At 37.0% G+C, this 18306-nt stretch overlaps 1 protein-coding gene across 13 annotated transcripts in view; it reads left to right on the plus strand.

Annotated features, from left to right (window-relative positions):
- Positions 1 to 18306, plus strand: part of KIF16B (kinesin family member 16B) — a 153131-nt gene that overhangs the window by 20156 nt on the left and 114669 nt on the right. For all 13 annotated transcript variants that reach the window (XR_011325468.1, XR_011325467.1, XR_011325466.1 and 10 more), the window contains exons 4-11: positions 1782 to 1898; positions 7342 to 7439; positions 7936 to 8045; positions 8662 to 8804; positions 10176 to 10344; positions 10521 to 10652; positions 13578 to 13753; positions 15654 to 15719. Coding sequence is in view for 9 of the 13 variants with exons in the window: in XM_069787537.1 (XP_069643638.1) it covers positions 1782 to 1898; positions 7342 to 7439; positions 7936 to 8045; positions 8662 to 8804; positions 10176 to 10344; positions 10521 to 10652; positions 13578 to 13753; positions 15654 to 15719 (1011 nt within the window). In the remaining 4 variants the exon portion in view is untranslated. The remainder of the gene's footprint in view (positions 1 to 1781; positions 1899 to 7341; positions 7440 to 7935; positions 8046 to 8661; positions 8805 to 10175; positions 10345 to 10520; positions 10653 to 13577; positions 13754 to 15653; positions 15720 to 18306) is intronic.

An 18306-nucleotide genomic window follows, 5' to 3' on the forward strand; every position in this document is an offset into this window, starting at 1 on the left:
TTCACATTCATCTCGCCATGGAATAAAATTGATCTTGATTGTTGGTAATGCAGTTGCCTAGTGTGCTTTGTTCACAATTGTTATATTTTTCCATTTGAAAGGCAGAAAAATAATAAATGGAAGTCTGTCTAATACTACATTCCCCATTAATATGCCTTGTAGAGGCAAAATATGCTTTAGTATTCAAAAATTAGAGCGGGAGTGGTAATTTACCATCAAGCTACTTAGGTTGTATTCCTGGAAGAGAAACAAATAGAATTTTGATGTTTACAGCCCTTTTGTGACAAACCAGTGTCCCAGCTGTTTGGTTCTGACAAAGTCCCATCCTAACAATGTCTTTTCTTCTAACCTGTGTGTTAAGCCTGTGTTCAGACAACACCGACTGTAACTGTCCTATGTACTACCTCAAATCACTTTGCAAGATATACACAAATTTTTAAAAAGGAAAATGCAGTCAAAACTGTAGTGCATAAAGACTTGGTCCAGATAGTGAGGTAAAAACTTGGACATAGAGAAAGGGAAAATTGGGGAAAAAATAAAGGAGCAGTTACTCAGGAGGGAGAATTCAACTAAGATGCTACTTTTCAAATGGCAAGCAAAAGGGAAATTGTGCTTTGGCTGATCTTTATACTCTTCCTCTTTGAGAAGTATAACCGATTACAGCGTTGCAACTCCTTTGCTCAAGGGAAGGTCAAGTTAAGTATTCCAAAGGCATGCTTGCAACTGAGCGTTAATGATCAAAGAAATTGCCCAACACTCCTTCAAGGGAAGAGTAGCATGGTTATACTGTGCGTGTGCCATTCGCTATTAATAATGACTTGTACACCTTAGTTAATTTAAACCACATATACTGCAGACTAGTAGCCAAATTATGTGAAGCATGTATGAGATTTTTGAAAATGTCTGGTTTGGGAGACCCAGATTAATATTTTTGTTGAGAGAAATCTGCATTCCTTGGCCAGTGGGGGTATGGATGGAAATTAGGTGTAATGATAATGAAAGGTCAGGAATCTGGGAGGGATACTGGAGCCAGTATTGCAAAGGAAGGTGATGAAGGCATCTGGTGAGAGCTGAAGTTATTAAGTGAGAACAGACTCCCGTATTATGGGATGTGGAGGAGGGATTGTGATCAGTTAGTAAATGTTGAGGGCAAAAGAGAAGGGGCTAGCTGATGGAAGAGGGTCACTTACCATATAGAAAACATGTTTCTGGGTTTGCTAGCCTAAAAAGTATTGGTATGTAAAAGCCAGTTAGGGAGGAAATATGGAGAAAATAATGGGCCATTTTCTTACACTTGGTTAAAGCAAAAAACTAAACAAACAAAACCCTCCAAAAACACAAACCAAGAAATTGACAGGATTACTGAAACATTTCCTTGTGAGCAGGGGCTGGATATTTGCAGAACATGGAGAGTTGGCAAAGATACAAAAAGTAAGTAGATATTAACAATAAGGAGAAGTGAATGAAGTATCTGAGATTGCTGAAAGAAATTGGAACTATAGAAAGAAGGTAGTGTTTTTTGTTCTTCTACGTGTCAAGTAGATCTCTGACAGAAAACATAGAAAATATACTGATGCAGTGCTGTAAATTAAATATGGTAGTAAAATTTAGTGTTTTATTTGAAGTACTAATTTCCTGTCCTATAGTAAATATCATTGGTTGATGCCAATAGCTTATATTGTGGTAGTTTATTGTTTAATATTTGCCTTGCTGGACTGATGGCTGATGGCAGCTTTTTTCCCCAAGCTTCTATTGTCTTAAAAAACTTTCTTTCTTTTTAGGTTTTCAAAAATCTTGGTACAGATGTGCTTAAATCTGCTTTTGAAGGTTATAATGCATGTGTTTTTGCATACGGACAGACTGGATCTGGGAAGTCCTACACCATGATGGGAAATGCGGTATGTTGTATTTTCACAGAATCATAGAATACCAGGTTGTAAGGACCTCAGGGATCATCTAGTCCAACCTTTCTTGGCAAAAGCACTGTCTAGAAAAGATGGCCCAGCACCCTGTCCAGCTGAATCTTAAAAATGTCCTTTTTTTTGTCAAACGTGTCCATAATGTCCAACATTGGAGAATCCACCACTTCCCCAGGGAGATTATTCCAAAGACTGATTGTTCTCATTGTGAAAAATTGTCCTCTCGTGTCCAGTTGGAATCTCCCCAGGAGTAACTTGTACACATTACCCCTCTTCTATTCCGTGTGACTCCTTGTAAAAAGGGAGTCTCTGTCTTCTTTGTAGCCACCCTTTAAATAGTGGAACATGGTGATAAGGTCTCCCCTAAGCCTTCTTTTCTCAAGGCTGAACAAACCCAGTTCTCTCGGCCTTTCCTCATATGGCAGGTTTCCCAGTCCTTTGATCATCTTTCTGGCCCTTCTCTAGACCCTCTCCAGCCTGTCCACATCTTTTTTTGTATAGTGACAACCAAAACTGAACACAGTATTCCAGGTGTGGCCTGACAAGTGCTGAGTAGAGTGGGATAATGATTATGTCTGCTGGTGATGCCCTTGTTGATGCAACCCAGCATCCTGCTGGCTTGCTTTGCTGCCGCAGCACATTTTCACTCATATTAAGCTTGTTGTCCACCAGGACCCACAGGTCCCTTTCCACAGAGCTGCTCCCCAGCCAGGTAGATCCCAGCCCGTGCTGCACTCCTGGCTTATGTTTTCCTGGGTGCAAGACCTTACATTTGTCTTTGTTGAACTTCATAAGGTTTTTGTTAGTCCACTCTTCCAGCCTACCCAGGTCTTCCTGCAGGGTGGTTCTCCCTTCCGGGAAGTGTCCACTTCCCCACTTAGTTTGGTATCGTTGTCAAACTTCGTCAGGGTACGCTTGATCCCATCATTCAGGTCACTTACGAAGACATTAAACAGCATTGGGCCCAATATCGATCCATGGGGGACCCCACTTGTGACAGGCTGCCAGTTTGAAAAGGAGCCATTTAACACAACCCTCTGGGTGTGGCCTGTCAGCCAGTACCCCACCCACTGCACAGACCACTTGTCTAGACTGTAATGCATCAGTTTCTCTAGGAGGAGGCTGTGGGAAACTGTATTGACAGCCTCAGAGAAATCCGGGTAGACAATGTCCACCACTGGCCCCACATCAACTAAACAGGTGTGTTTTTTTTTTTAAATCCGTAGCAATGCATTGAAATTGTGATATTGCAAGAGCATGTTTTTATGGAATTATTATTACTGATCCTGTCTGTATGCTACTGACTCCCCATGTATCATACCTTCTAGTAGTAATCAGAGGTTTTAGAAGCTCTTTCTTTTATAGGTAGATATTTACATTTGGAATAAGTGTCTTTAAGTGATGCTTTGTTATGTTGGATAAAAAGCAATAATTTTTGTTCAGTAACAAAACCAAATATCTCGAATGCTACCACTAATTTTCTATGCCCAACTTGAGATAAAAAAAGAAGATACTGATTTGAGAACATGGATGATCAGCTCTTTCTGAAGAGATCTGGTTTTTAGACCTCTTTTAAAGGGTCAGAAGATTAAAGTAGGTCCTTGACCCCTGTTTAGAGAAGGCTATCAAGTGAGGAGGGGGATGAGAGTAGTTAAATGTAAGTTTCAGCAAACCATTATGAGATGACACAGTAACTTTCATTTTAAGGATTAAGTCCTGTTGAGCACTTCAGTGAAGACCCTAGAAGAAGGTGTGATAGGAGGAGTATTTGGCAGTTTGTGAGTAAAGGGTGGGAGTAGTTTCTTGCAGTTGCCTCCATGACTTTCCAAGGACAGAAAGAACCCACTAAACTGTTGGGAGTGGAGCAGTTTAAAAGGGCTGACTGATGAAGCCTGTTTGCCAGGCAGCCTCTACAGGTTTCATTCTTTAATCCTTGGGTAAAAAAAACACCTCATGTCTTCTCCCAGCAGAATTGAAAAGGAGGATATTGCCACTTGTTCTTCCTTAGATAGATAGCTCTTTTGAAATGTAGCAAGATTGGCCACTTTGCACCTCCCTTAGCTTAGGAGAGTAAATTGGCTGTAAATCTTTTTCTTTCAGTTGTCACAGAGTAAGTAGCTTTATATTTAACTTCAGTATGGTAAGCAGAATAGACTTTTGTAACCAGAAAAGATCTTATGACCTAGATGTGGATTTCGATTTCAGAAATTTATAAAAGTGACATTTTTATGAGACTGCCTCACTATATGTAATGACCATAATCATCAAGACATTTTGCAAATGAATAGGTGCTGAAGTTTGTTTGACACTATTCAATAATAAGGGTCTAATCTTCTTGCCATGATACATAAATACTTTAATCTGGCTTTATACAGTGTGTATAAAATATACTCAGCTGCCAAGTTAAATGCTTGAAAATTGATGGCCCTGTCAGAGAGACTACAGTGCTATAAGAAAACTTGAATTGAAAATAAATTTTCTTTTTTCCCTACTTCTCCTTAAAAAGTATGTATTCTATTCTCATTTTGCTTTCAATATCTGCTGTTCTTGGCTCTGGAAAGCTGCTTCTGCAATACTGTGTGCAGCAGTCATTTCAAGAAGTATGTGGACCAGTTAGAATAAGTCTTGAGCAGAGGAACTGAAATGATCAGAGATCTATAAAACATGATCTACCAGGAAAGTCAGACTTGCGTACGCAGAGAAAGGAAGACTGTGGAGGAACAAAAGTCTTCCAAGACGTGAAAGGCTGCTGCAGAAAAGAAGGGAATAATTTGTTCCCTGTATCCAAAATAGATGGGTAAGAAACAGTACATTTACATTGCAATGAGGAGTTTTCTGGTTAGATAGCATAGAAGGACTTTTAATGAGAAAATTCAGCTCTGGAGTGAACTACCTATTTTGGTTCTACAGATTTCCATGACTGGAAGCTCTGTAACCCAGAAAAAAAAACCTGTCAAAGATGTAGTTGATCCTGCCTTGGAGCTGTAGGGGGTGAAAAGGGAGAAAATGTTTAAATATAGTTTCTAATAAAGAGTGTACATTCTGCAAGAAGTACATTTTACTGATAAAATACACGGGGAACTATGTGTTCTTCCTTTCGCATCACTGTATTGCTATGGTTGAAGTTACTCAATTAGAGCTATTATTTCCTATTTCAAGACTCTCTTTGCAGTTGTTAAATTATGTCAGACACTAATGACTTGCCTAAAACTTTGTGATGGATCTTTCATGTTCTTTCCTTAAGCTTTAATTAAAACTGTTCAGGTCTTTCCAAGCATGAGATGAAAGAAAAGTCTTTTTCCTCTTCCTGTGTTTAAAAAAGAAGAAAAACAAACAAGTGTGTAGGAATTTCCAACACTGAACCCTGAAACTTTATCTGGAGGTAGAGATTGATACATATTGGGAAGGGCTGCTTGCTCCTCTGTTACCAAAGGCAACTGTCTCAAAAAAAGCCTAATTAAGCTGCAAGTTTCTCCCTTTATCTAGGTTTTGTTTTTTGTTTTTTTTTTTTAAGCCAAGATGCAGTTAGGTGAAGCACTAGGTATGATAGAAGGAGAGAATAGATTATTATTTCAAAGAATGAAGCCTGGTTTAAGAAGGACAGAGAGGCTCTGATTAAGAGGAGGAAGAAGCTGGAAAAGGGCAAAATGGAGGGATAGAGTATGATTAAAAAAAAAAAAGAGACTGGATGGTGAATTGGGAATTATATCTGGGCAAAGGAAAGAGGAAGCGAAGTTCAGAGATGGCACCTGGAAGAAGATTGCTTGGACAGAGAATGCAGGGGGAAACTGAAGAATAAGGACAGAGGGGACCAGCATGGGAGCAGACTGGAATAAGCTTGGGCAAAAGGGGTCAGATTTTATGTGGGGGTCCAAATAGAAGAGAAGTCTTTGCCCATGAAGCACTCACCCTGCCAGAGTCTGGTGCACGGGAAAACCCTGTCTTTGACTTTTCCTGCTGCCAGGTATCTGTAGAATCTCACCAGGCAAACTCTTGGGTGCCTGGAGTGCATGGGCTATGCTCCTGTGGGATGTTTGGTCTGGTTTGTCCTAATTTGCCTCCTGCATAATTACATGGCCCCTAACTCTAAGCAAGAACATTTCTTGCCTTAGTGGTGCATAGAATTAGAATTAGTCCATCTCATCAAATCTCTTATGCATTTTTGGACTGGAGGCAAATTGTAGCTGACAGACTATTTTGTAAGCTACTTCTGAGTTTTGCAGCTCTGAGCCCAAAGCTCATCTGTATGTATATGTCCTCTCCCTTTATTCCTGGGAGCTGCATTCACTCATTTCAGTTCTGAAGGAGTGTTGCCTGCTGTCTTCCTGAAGCGGTGGGGAGGAGGTGTGCTCAGCAGGTAGTTGGGCATCTACCTAATCAGACTCAGTGGGAATGGGGCAGCTGGGAGCAAGGAGCCTCTTGTCAGCTGAGACCAGAGCTGTGTGGCACTCTCCTGTTCCTCTGCTGCTGGGGAAAACCCTGGCTTTGACTTGCTGCCTTGCTGTTTGGCCAGAAAGGGGTCTCCCTGGAGCAATGGGAAGAGGAGAGCTGCATGCTAAGTCTGGATATCTTGGCAGCATTAGCTGCTGCCTCACAGTCAGACACATGTTTGACATTGGTGGTGGAGCAGCAGCCTCACTGGGATGAAACTCAATTCTCAAGTGCCAGCTTAACCGAGAAGATGACATCCTGCTGCTGCTGGCTGCTGTGTTAGGTGAAGTGGCAAGGACCCTGTAATGGATAGTTGCAGCCCTGCTAGTAAACTATGTAGTCTGATCTGTGAGAAGGAATATGTTCTTTTCAGTTAGCTTTATTAAACCGACCAAGCACTTTATGCATAAAAACTCTTTAACGGCAGAGTCAAGCATTCAGAAGTTAAATATAAAATTTAATTTAGCTGCATTGTAGGATACAGTGAATGTAGTTTTAACATAGTTATTGCATGCCAATTTATCCAGAGGACCTGGTGAATCTCTCAAGACAGGAAGGACTGTGAGCTGGGGATGGGGGTTTTGAATGAGAATGGCTCATGGATGCATATATATGGCTCTTGTCCCATTTAGTGAGATGAGGTGGAAGAAGTTAGAAAAAATAGTATTGAGATAAGGCAGTTCATATGTTGCTCTGAGGAGCCAGTTTCTGCCTTAAGCAGTTGGGATTATTCGAACTAAATGAGAGGGGCAAAATATATCCCAATAGCAAAGAAATGGAGCTAGTATATACATCCCAACACAAACACAAGGATTAAAGTGGCAAGGTAACTGCAGTTAAATGAAGGGCAAGAGAGTATTTGTTGAAATGATTTGATTTTTTTTTTTTTTCTTTTCCTTTTTCTGGATGTTGGAACTCTCAACTAGTGATCTTAGGGTTTATTTTTCAAAATATATTGTGTATGTGGAAATAAGAACTGTTGTTATTGCAGGGTGATGCAGGTTTAATACCTCGAATTTGTGAAGGATTATTCAGCAAAATAAGTGAAAAAACAAAGCGGAATGAGGCATCATTTCGAACAGAAGTCAGGTAGGTCTTGGTGTGTCCATAATTTGCTGGTTATCAAACTTGTTTCAGTTACAACCACCCTGTTTCACTTTATCTCTGAGAAAAGTGTGTGTTTTTCACATAACTTTCCATGCTTGGCCTCAGTCCTATAATTGTTTTTTGTTGGCAGTTGTAGTCAAAATGCACAATGCTTCTAACTTCAGTCCAATAGCTGTGCGTTTTGGTTTATTTAAATGATAGAAAATGCCTTTCCTACTGGACAGCATCTTCCTTATTTTTAGCCTTTATTTCAGGCTGACATTAGGAGATCTTGATCTTGCTAATGTCTGCTTCCTTTCTACTTGCTTATTACTTTTTTCCTTATGGTACAAGTATGCTGTAGTCATTACTATCTTAAGCCAACTTTGGATCCATTTGCTTCTCCAGGCATCTTGCTTTCAAACACAGTGTTAACATGGCTTTCCTTTTTTTAAAGACTCTTGAATCAGTCAGTGGTTTTCTAATCTTTTTCTTTCAGTTATCTGGAAATTTATAATGAACGTGTGAGAGATCTTCTCAGACGGAAGTCATCAAAAACTAATAATTTACGAATACGAGAACATCCAAAAGAAGGGCCATATGTTGAGGGTAAAACAACTTCCAGTGTTTTGCACTGCATACTTTACTACCTTTATATATTCTAAAATGTCATCTCTAATTGCATAGGACATTTTTATCTTTTAAAATATAAATGATGATGGATACAGTTCTTTTCTTTGATATAAAAGCATTAAAGGAGAATAGCCTCTCATTTTGTATCCCCATGCACTTTCCCAATTCTAAGATTATTATACATACACAGTTTTTATCTTAAATTTATAACACAATTTTAAGTAATGTTAAGAGATACAATTGGTTTTAAGAATTTGTTGACTATAATTTGTAAATCTTTAATGTTTAGGTGGAAAGAACCTATTAGGATCTAATTGTCTTAATTTGTCCTCTGCCAGGGAAGGTTCATGTCTTTTGAGGGATTATGCTTATGTTATTGCACTAAATACTTTAGAAGATTGCATTTTTTTTCTTAATTTACTGTAAATGTGTAAGTTCTCCATTGTTCACATGAGGCCTCATTCCTTTCCTTAAGTGATAAACAAGTATCACAATAAACACTAATTGCAGCAATACTTTGCAGCAGTGAGGGTAATTTAAATCTTTTTCAAGTGCAAGTATGAGCATACTGTAACACTCTGCTTTTCTTTAGATTTGTCTAAACATTTAGTGCAAAATTATACTGATGTAGAGGAACTTATGGATGCAGGAAATATAAATAGAACAACGGCTGCAACTGGAATGAATGATGTCAGTAGCAGGTCGCATGCCATTTTCACAATCAACTTCACTCAGGTAACAAAACCAAACCGCCTGTCTTAATATGTATTTACGTTCAATAATTCACATGATAATTAAAAAATAAGGTTGTCAAATAAGTAAGTATGGGTAGATAATGACTATGTTGTTGTTTTGTGATGAGGAAAGTTAAAAGTGTGAAGATACTGTTTTGAGAACTATAAATATGTTTATCAGTGATTATAATCTTTAAAATTTACAGTGTAGTGTGATTACTTAAAAAGATGTTTAATAGATTTTGAGGAGATAATTATTGGGAGTTCAGGCTGAATAAGAGTTACCAATGCCAGTGTGTTTCACGATGCTCCTGTGACAGGAGTGGCTGAGGAGCATGTTGTGTGAGACTTCAGCCAGAGGTGAACATGGGCTACCTTTTATGCTCTAATGTTATCCAAAGTTTACAAAAAACCTGTCTCCATGACCCAAATCGTAGAGTGTAGAAATGTTTTCTGAGTGTTTTCTTGCTGACTCTTCCTCTGTTAGTGTTGGAAACCTATTTATATTCCTTGATTTACTGATGGAATAATGGAGAGATTTAACATGTTTTCTCAGACTGTAATGATCTTTTTGTTTATATGCAGTAAAGTCCTTTTCTAATGACTCCTGCTCTTCATTGTTGTTTTTTGGGGGCTTTTTAGACAGTCCACAGATAACCTGCTAGATGAAGAAAAGGTAGCATAGAGGTGGTTCGCTCTCATGACAGAACTTTGCATGCCTCCCCCCCAAAACCACACACACACAAAATCCCATGCACCAGCTGTTCACTAATGATAAATTGCTCATAACAAAGCTTTCAGAAGAGGATGAGAGGCAGGCAGCAAAATGTTTTGTTCTACTGTTGTACTGTAAAAGTAGAAGAAATTTTGAAACAAGGCAATCTGAGTTGATTTATATGAATTAAGATAAAAATTGAGAAGAAGCCTCAGTTAAAATAGTAGAATGAAACTGCAATTGCTACTTACTTTAACATGGAGGCAGGGGGAGAAATTGAGTGTAAATGTGTCTGTGTATGCTATAACTTGTTGAAAGCTAAATATAAATGTTGAAAGCTTAATAAAATGAATGCAGCACGTGTTCACTGTGCGTCTTGTAAATACCAATTCACAGTTGTCAGTGCATATGCATAAGTGGCTAGAAAGTTGCAAATATTACAATTTAAAGTAGTAACTACTTGCTTGGGAGTTATGCAGCAATTAATGATCAAATGCCTTTCTGTGACACCTCTAATACATCTGTCTTCTGAAGCTCTGCTATTGTAAACAAGTTAAAGTCAATCATGACATGAAAAAGGCCTCTAAGTTGTATTCAGCAAAATTTCAGAATTTTGTAGCTTAACATACTTTTCTTTGTGGTTTTTTTTTTCTGTAGGCTAAATTTGATTCCGAAATGCCTTGTGAAACTGTTAGCAAGATTCATTTGGTAGATCTTGCTGGAAGTGAGAGAGCAGATGCCACCGGTGCCACAGGGGTTAGGTTAAAGGAAGGAGGAAATATTAACAAATCTCTAGTTACTCTGGGAAATGTAATTTCTGCCTTAGGTATGTCTCTGATTTTTGTGCTTGTCTGTTTTGGATTTTTTTTTAGTCATTGAATATCTTTCTGTTTATTTACTTCTGTTCATTTTTACTTACACAAATCGTGGCCTAATGCATACCTTTTTTGAAAATGAATGAAAATATATAATTGCTTTTTTTTTCCTACCTCCACATCACAGCTGATTTATCTCAGGATGCAACAAATCCTCTTTCAAAGAAGAAACAAGTATTTGTGCCTTACAGGGACTCTGTGTTGACTTGGCTGTTAAAAGATAGCCTAGGAGGAAACTCTAAAACTATAATGATCGCCAGTAAGTGTCTTTAAATTACTTTTTTGCATCCTGAACAGTGTATGCTTAATAGGAGTGGCTGTAAATATTTAGATTCCAGATGCTTTGTTAAGGGAGAACATTGTTTACACATATTAATGATCTCTTTCTTTCTGAGTTTTCTAATAACACTCTGCCTTTGCCTACATTCTGCAGAACATCTCTTCCAGCAATAGAACTATATAGGGGGTCTCATTGTGTATATGGGGACAGTCTAGTTGTTTAGTAATGTCATAAACAATAGCAGATATGCCTCCTGAATTTGGGAGCTTCGTTTTCATCTGCAGATTATCTGTTTGGGTGTATATATCACTGGCTGAGTACTTGGTCACAAATGTAACAAGGTATCCAGACTGTGTATGTACAGTCATTAGACATTTGTTTGCATAAGTAAGGATCATCCAAATGTATGTGTCTAATTGCTTGCATTTGCTCTGACATCTACCTCACTGCTATGTTTCTTTGACACATGCACAGTGTAATGATTAGCTTATCTGACCAGTTAAACTTCAAGTAATAGTTCCTGTTTATTCTTGAGGTTCATCTGCATTCAGACAGCTCTGTTACTCATGGTAAGGGCTCAAACCTGGACCTAGATAGTCTTGTACTTCTCTCCCCTTATGCCTTTCCTCCCCAGGTTGCAGACTTTGATCCCCAGTAAAAAAAAAAATTAAAAATTCCAGCTTTGTGCATGTAGTCAATACTGATGGGTGAATCAGTTTGCTTTTCCAAAACTGTGGGGTTTTTTATTGCATTAGTAACAGAAATGACCTGGTCTCTTCTGGCATTCAGTGCGTAAGACTGTCATTTTTATTTAACCTACTTTTTGAATGCACACAGCATTTTAACATTTTGTCTAAATTAAATTCTTTATGATCAGTCATCTTGCAAACTTTTCTTACAGTTTCCTTTTTACCCATAGGAAGCTCTGTAAGAACCACTTGGTTTAAAAACCTACTGATGGCATATGTATTGCAGGTTTTTCAACAAACTGGAATGGGAATTCCATTCCCCAAAACCCCAAGTGAAGCTAGGAGGACGTTTAAGGGGAGGGGAGGATTTTGGATGTCAGAGATTGTAAGGTGTGAAGAGAAGAGCAGCTCTGAAATTTCTCTCACTCTTTCCTGCTCAAATGAAATGCAGTCTAACTGATGCAGTCCCCTCTTGGGAATGGTGGGAGAGCAGAATTGAGGAAATAAAATGCATTGGATGAAATTCTGGTTCTTCGGTCGCTTTGTTACCATCTGATTCTCTGGATAGCAGTTGCTTTGTTGCATGATTTTTGGGATGTTTTTGGAATCCATGCCACTTTCTTTCCTCAGGTTGATCATAGTAGTACCAAAATAGGATCTTGGACCAGACTCTGTTTTTCTGGCTGTTGGAGTAACACAGTGCTGGCATCTTTCTTCTTGATGCTTTCTTTCAGTTACATGGTTGAGTAACTTGGTTGGTTTTTTTGTTGTGTGGTTTTGGGTTTTTTTTTGTTTTTTTTTTTTTGTTTGTTTGTTTTTTTTTTTCCAGAGGGTTTGGGAAAAGAAGTTTTAGAAACACAATGACCTTTCAGTGCTTATATTAATGATTACAGTGCCCAGCTGCTTTTTCAGCTACTTCCTCATCTATTAACAATGCTTCTGCTAGGCAGAGCCCTGATGGTTGATCTTTTTTCTGACAGTAACTCTGCTGGTAATGTAGTTGAACTGCCTAACAGAGCCTGACAAGTTGTCTGGATACATTTGGCCTGCCTTTTCTGTAACTAAACAAAAAAAAAAAAAGCAGGAAGATAATCTCAAACTGTAGGAAAGGCTCCTATAAAAATACATCCAATTCTGATTTTCATATTTCTGTAACATATCATGACATTCTTCCAGAAAGAGAATGATTGAGTAGTGGAGAGGAAACAGTAGATAAAGTAGGGAAGTGATAGTGTGAGCTAGGGGAAGTATAGTCTGTTGTCAAGTGCATCTGCCTGGATTCAGGGAGTCTCTACCACAAAAAGAATATTTATTACTGTTGAGAGAATGAGGAAGGACAAAATATTTTTGATACTTGATTATTTTTTCAGGTCTATTCATTGTCTGATTCTCTGGGTCTCTTGTTCAGTTGGATTATTAAGATTTCTGGTCCCTCATTTCTGCATGGTGTTCTCTTCTGTGTTTTTGCTCATCTGTTTCAATGCAGTAATTGTCTTTTTAATTGGGACCATCTTGTATATTGTTAGGAAAATTAAATGAAGGATAGCATTAGCACTTTCATTTAAACTCCATTGTTTTTCCTGATTAAGTTGCCTGTAAAATAATACTGGTTTCTTTTGATGCATCAGATAGATAACAGGTCTGCTTGCTGCTGGATGCCTGCAGCTCAGCAGAATAGCTAGGTTTGTAAATTATAGAAGCTCTTCTCTTCTTTTGGTTTTCACGTCTGCTTTTTGTTTGAATGATGTTTAATTTCCCTTCAAAACTTGGACTGAACCTACTGTGTTTTTACCTGAAATGACTTTTCCATTCAATGATTACATTGATACTTATAAAATACTCACTGTTTTTTCCCACTGTTCTTGTTAAAAATTTGCAAGAAAGCCTGAAAAGTATTCATATAGGATGTTTATGCTTACCAGAGAAATGTAAAAGTTAAGTAGATTGACAGCAAGATTTTTTTACAATGCTTGGTTGTTGGACCTGGTTATTCTAATATGCTATTCTAATACAGTGTTTACTTAAGCAAAGTTATAGTGACATGAAAGCAGTGGAGCTTCGTGAATAATTGGAACAAATGGTAGCCATACTGATTAATCATATATTTCTGTCTCTTCATCAACGTTTAAGTTTATCTGACTTCTAAAATATAAACTAACTTTACTAAATTAAACATATGATGCTAGATAAACTGTTTCTGATTTCATCTCCTTAGCTATTTCACCTGCTGATGTCAATTATGGAGAAACTTTAAGTACACTTCGCTATGCAAATAGAGCCAAAAACATCATCAACAAGCCTACTATTAATGAGGATCCTAATGTCAAACTGATCCGTGAGCTGAGAGCTGAAATAGCCCGATTAAAAGCCCTGCTTGCTCAAGGGAATCAGGTTAGCTTTACTTGAAATTTATGTATAATTTTCCTTGAGTTGTAACATCTATTTCTAGAATGTAATGAGATAATTATCTTTCATTATATTGATTTGAGTAAACAAGCTCTATGAGGCTATGAATGAATATTATTTTCCTGATTGAATCAGTTTCCATATGGCCAGTAGATTACCCCTTTTAACATAAGGGGGGAAAAATTGCCATACCAAAGCTTTTAGCTTTCTCTTAATATAATCAGAGCTTGATTGCAATGTGTTGTGCAACAGGTAGTCACCACAGCATAAGGAGACCGAGTAGTCACATATTTCCTGGGTCTAGCCTGATGGCCTGAGGAGGTACTTTATCTAGTATCTTAAAAGAAGTAGAAGGTATAAAGTATTTAAGATGCATAAATATAAAAATGTAGAAGTATTGGAGGGTGTGAACAATACGTTTTATTTCTGTTTGGCCACACGGTACATTAGAAAGCATGTAACATGCTAAATACGTAAAAGTATTTTCAGTGGTGATGTAAGAAAACGTGTTTTCTTCCCTTTTGCACGATTCTCTTTCTTATTCTTTTATCAGTATTAGCCACTATAAACGTTTGCAGCATAAGCTCAGTTAGGCTTAATTTCCTCTCTGTTTCCAGGATGGTGAAACCAAGCTAACAATAAGGAATATGCAATCGGCTCAGGCCAGTTGTGTCTTCTAAATAATGTCACTTGGGACTGCTAGATTTCATACTTGAGCCAATGTGATTTACGAGTATCTGAAATGATACTTCAGATTTATTTCTAGAACTATCTAATTTTATTTTAGATAGGCTATGCAATGTGAAATGTCAGTTCAGCATAGACTTTTTTTAATAGAAGGCTAGTACTTCAGCTAGATTTCATGCTATAAAACATTTGCTGAAAAAGGAGATGGGACCACACTTGGAAGCAGTAATAGATATTGTAGATGATTGAAGTGGTGAGCTCTGCTTTTTTACAAACAATTAGAAAACTCTTTCTGGGGTTGAATTACTCTATTATACTTGTGTTTCTCCCGTATTCTTTAGGAGGGGAAAATGAATTTATTTTCAAAATATGGTTTGATTTAGAGTTGGCAAAGTAGACGTAACTTGGACCCCTTTGAAGATCTAATGCTTTGACCTAATTCCAAGCTGTAAAACAGTGGATACCACAAAATAAATCTGGTTCAGTCGTAGGATGTGATAGATGTCTGTGTGGGAGACAATAGCAAACTTGCTTCAGTTAATTGAATTTGTGATGGTTGGTAAAACAGCAGGTGGTGTTATGTATGCACAGTAGAATATAAATCTCTGTATAATTTCTTTTGTGGTTTTCCTTTATATTCCCAGAGTACTGTATTGCAAATGCTTCTGTAGATCACTGAAAATACTGGTTACCAAAATATAGTGCTGGATTCAGTGTAGCAGGTCACATAACAATAAGTATGGCTTGTGTGAGTGCATGTTGTATAGTAGTTTTCCTTTTCTAAGGCCAGCTACCTTCGTTATATTTATTAAAGATAAGCAATATACATATGTATTACAGCAAAATGGTTAACTATTGGTGCATAATAGATTTTCATGTTTAACAGAAATATAAAGATAGATGTATCAGGAATTACCAGTTATAAACTTGTGCGTGGTTTCAGTGTCTGCATGTGTGTGACCATGTGTATACATAGTGAATGAAAATAGTACTCTCAAACCGATGATTTGTATTTGAAATATCTGCTTTGACAAGATTTTGATTATTCTGCTTACAGTATTTCAAGGTAAAATGTTAGAGTTTAAAATACTTCATCCTAAATAATTAAAAAAGTTGAACAATTGCATTTGATTCCACCAGAAATTGTTACTTTTTTCTTCCCTTTTTTTAACTTGATGTTTACTTTTTACAATTTTAGATTGCACTCTTGGATTCTCCAACAGCTTTAAGTATGGAAGAAAAGCTTCAGCAGAATGAAGCAAGGGTGAGTTATAATTTCATAAAACAGTTTTTAAACAAAAAAAAAAGGAAAGGGGGGGGTCTGGATGCAAGAGTGTTGGTAATTTTCAGAATTTTTTTTTTTGATAACTAAATTTTCTCCCACCAAACAGCATTGTCTTGGTGCTTTTTTCAAAAAAACCCCACCTATGTGTGAACTTGTGATTTCGTTACTCTACTAATGTTAGATAACATTGTAACTAAGGACAAAGTATATCTTTGATATTTATATAACAGTTTTATTTAATGAAAATATTTGTTCCCAGGCCAGCTTACCTTACTTAAAATAGTATGTTTGTAAATCGAATAGAGAGGGAAAAGCCACTAAATCAGAGTAGTCAGTGACCACAGTAACAAAGCGTTCAGTGCATAGAAAATAGAGTAAAAGATTTATGGGAAAATGTTCAACACTTTTATGTTTTCAAGTAATCAATAGCTTGTGTTGTGGGGTAAGTTTTCAGAAAATTTCAGTCTTTAAATCTGGTATGTACAAATATGGTCAGTGCCTAATTAGCTGTCTTTTTTGGAGGGGTCTAAGATCTAGGTGTACTTCATAGTGTGCCTCACAGCAGGTTGTTTTAATAATCCAGCCCACTGTAGAGGCTGGGTAAAATTCCCAGACAGTTTAGATATGCTCATAGGGTCCAAAATAATATAGTTATAATCGTACTCTCATTTCTCTAATTTACAATCTTTCATTCTTATTCTGTCATTCTATGTTAATTCTCTTCTATATATTTGCATATTTTTAAAGCTACTGCAAACTGCTTTAAAAAAATAGTATTACTCAGACTTTGGAAGAGGAGAGAGGAAAGTATTTGGAATCATTCAGCTACATGACAGCAAATATTTAGTTCTGAATATAGTCAAGAAGATGCCAATCAAATGTAGATATGATGCCTTTAAAAAATAAGGGGCTTCTTAGCTGGTTTAAATTGTAAGGTTTACACTGGTGCTGCTTAGACCTTTACAATTAGAGAATAAATGCATTGCTTTGAGAATCCTGTTTTGACCTAAGTAATTTGTACAGTATCTCTCTGTGCTTTTCAGGATTCCCATTGGTAACACCAATTTTAAAGACATGTTGAAATACTTTTCAGTGAAATGATACTTTAAAAATAAACATTGTGACAAAAATGGATGAAATGTGTGTATTAGTATGAACCACAGCTGCAAAGTAGACTCCAGGCTTCTCTATAAACCAAGTTTTTGGTAGGATTGCATACCCTGTAGTATATGCAGGAATCCTTACTGTGTTGTATTCAATAATTAAAGTAGGACCTGCATAAATGTAGTATGAGCCTTCAGTTGCAAATTATTTTTTTCATATTCATACTAGGTTTTAAAAAGTTTTTAGCTGAATCAGAGATGAATGATAATATTGTTAGTACATGTAGTGTGCTTTTATTTTTGTGCACAAATGAAAAGCTTTTATCTAAGAGTAGCTGAGTAATATAAACTGCTGACTATATGCTAATTAGAGTATGTTATTCATGCTCTGACAGTAATCACTGCTTGTCCTGCTCAGAAGTGTTGGCCTCTCTGTGTGGCGAGTATATCGAGCATATTTTATTATCTTTTGTCAGCCTCATTAGAAGGTTATGTGATTACTATTCATGATAATTACAATAGACATAATTACTGAAAATTCTTAGTGGATATTACAGTGGTTATAGCTTTTTTTTATAATTGAATGAGTGCATTAATTACTTTGTTCATACAGATCCAAAGACTTTATCGCCATATTTAAATTATCTGAGAAATATATGGTGGCTTTCTTTAATGAGTTGATTTGTCCTTATAGAAGAACAATTTTTAAATTGTTTCTGAGGAATAAAAATTGTTGTGGTATGGTGAATAGACTTACAATAGACCTTCTTCGTGTTTTTCTTTAATCTTTTCAATTATTTTCTTGTTTTAACATTCTGATTAGAGGCACTAGGAATGATAATGATGCATTGAAAAATGTGCTTACTTTTCTTTGTTGAAATCCTGAGATACAGGTGGAGATGAGAGAAGGTTCTTTAGTTCTCATTGATTAATTTGCAGCTGATCTGCAAAGACAACCAGGAAAGTAGGCTGCAGGTGGCAAATGTGGAGATGTTTGGAGGAACTGCATTGAAGACTTTTTTTCTACAGTGGCTTTATATGTGAAGTAATAAAGGGACATAGCTGTAGGTTGGTTTTTTTCCAGCTTTTCTGCAGATGAAGTGAATTCAAATAATAAAAGTTTGTGTATGTTTTTTAAAAGTCTATGTATTTAATTCCTGCACAGAATTCTGGCGATTTAAAAAATGGAAGTTTTTGTGTGTGTGTATATTTTTATTTGATGTGATTATGATTCCAAGTCAGCCAGGGCTTTGAGGTGGGTCTACCTGAATCACCCTCTACGCACTGCTTTCTAAAAAGTCTGAAAGGCTCTGAAATGAAAAGAAACTTTACTAATACAGAGGTTATGAAAGTTAACTTACGAGATGGACAACTGGATGAGTATGAAAGGCAGTACAAAACCTAAGCTTCTATCAGTCTAGCCTCGGTGCTGGGGAAGGTTATGGAGCAGATCATCTTGAGTA

The sequence above is a fragment of the Haliaeetus albicilla genome, chromosome 7, assembly GCF_947461875.1.
Source record: "Haliaeetus albicilla chromosome 7, bHalAlb1.1, whole genome shotgun sequence".
NCBI lineage: Eukaryota > Metazoa > Chordata > Aves > Accipitriformes > Accipitridae > Haliaeetus > Haliaeetus albicilla.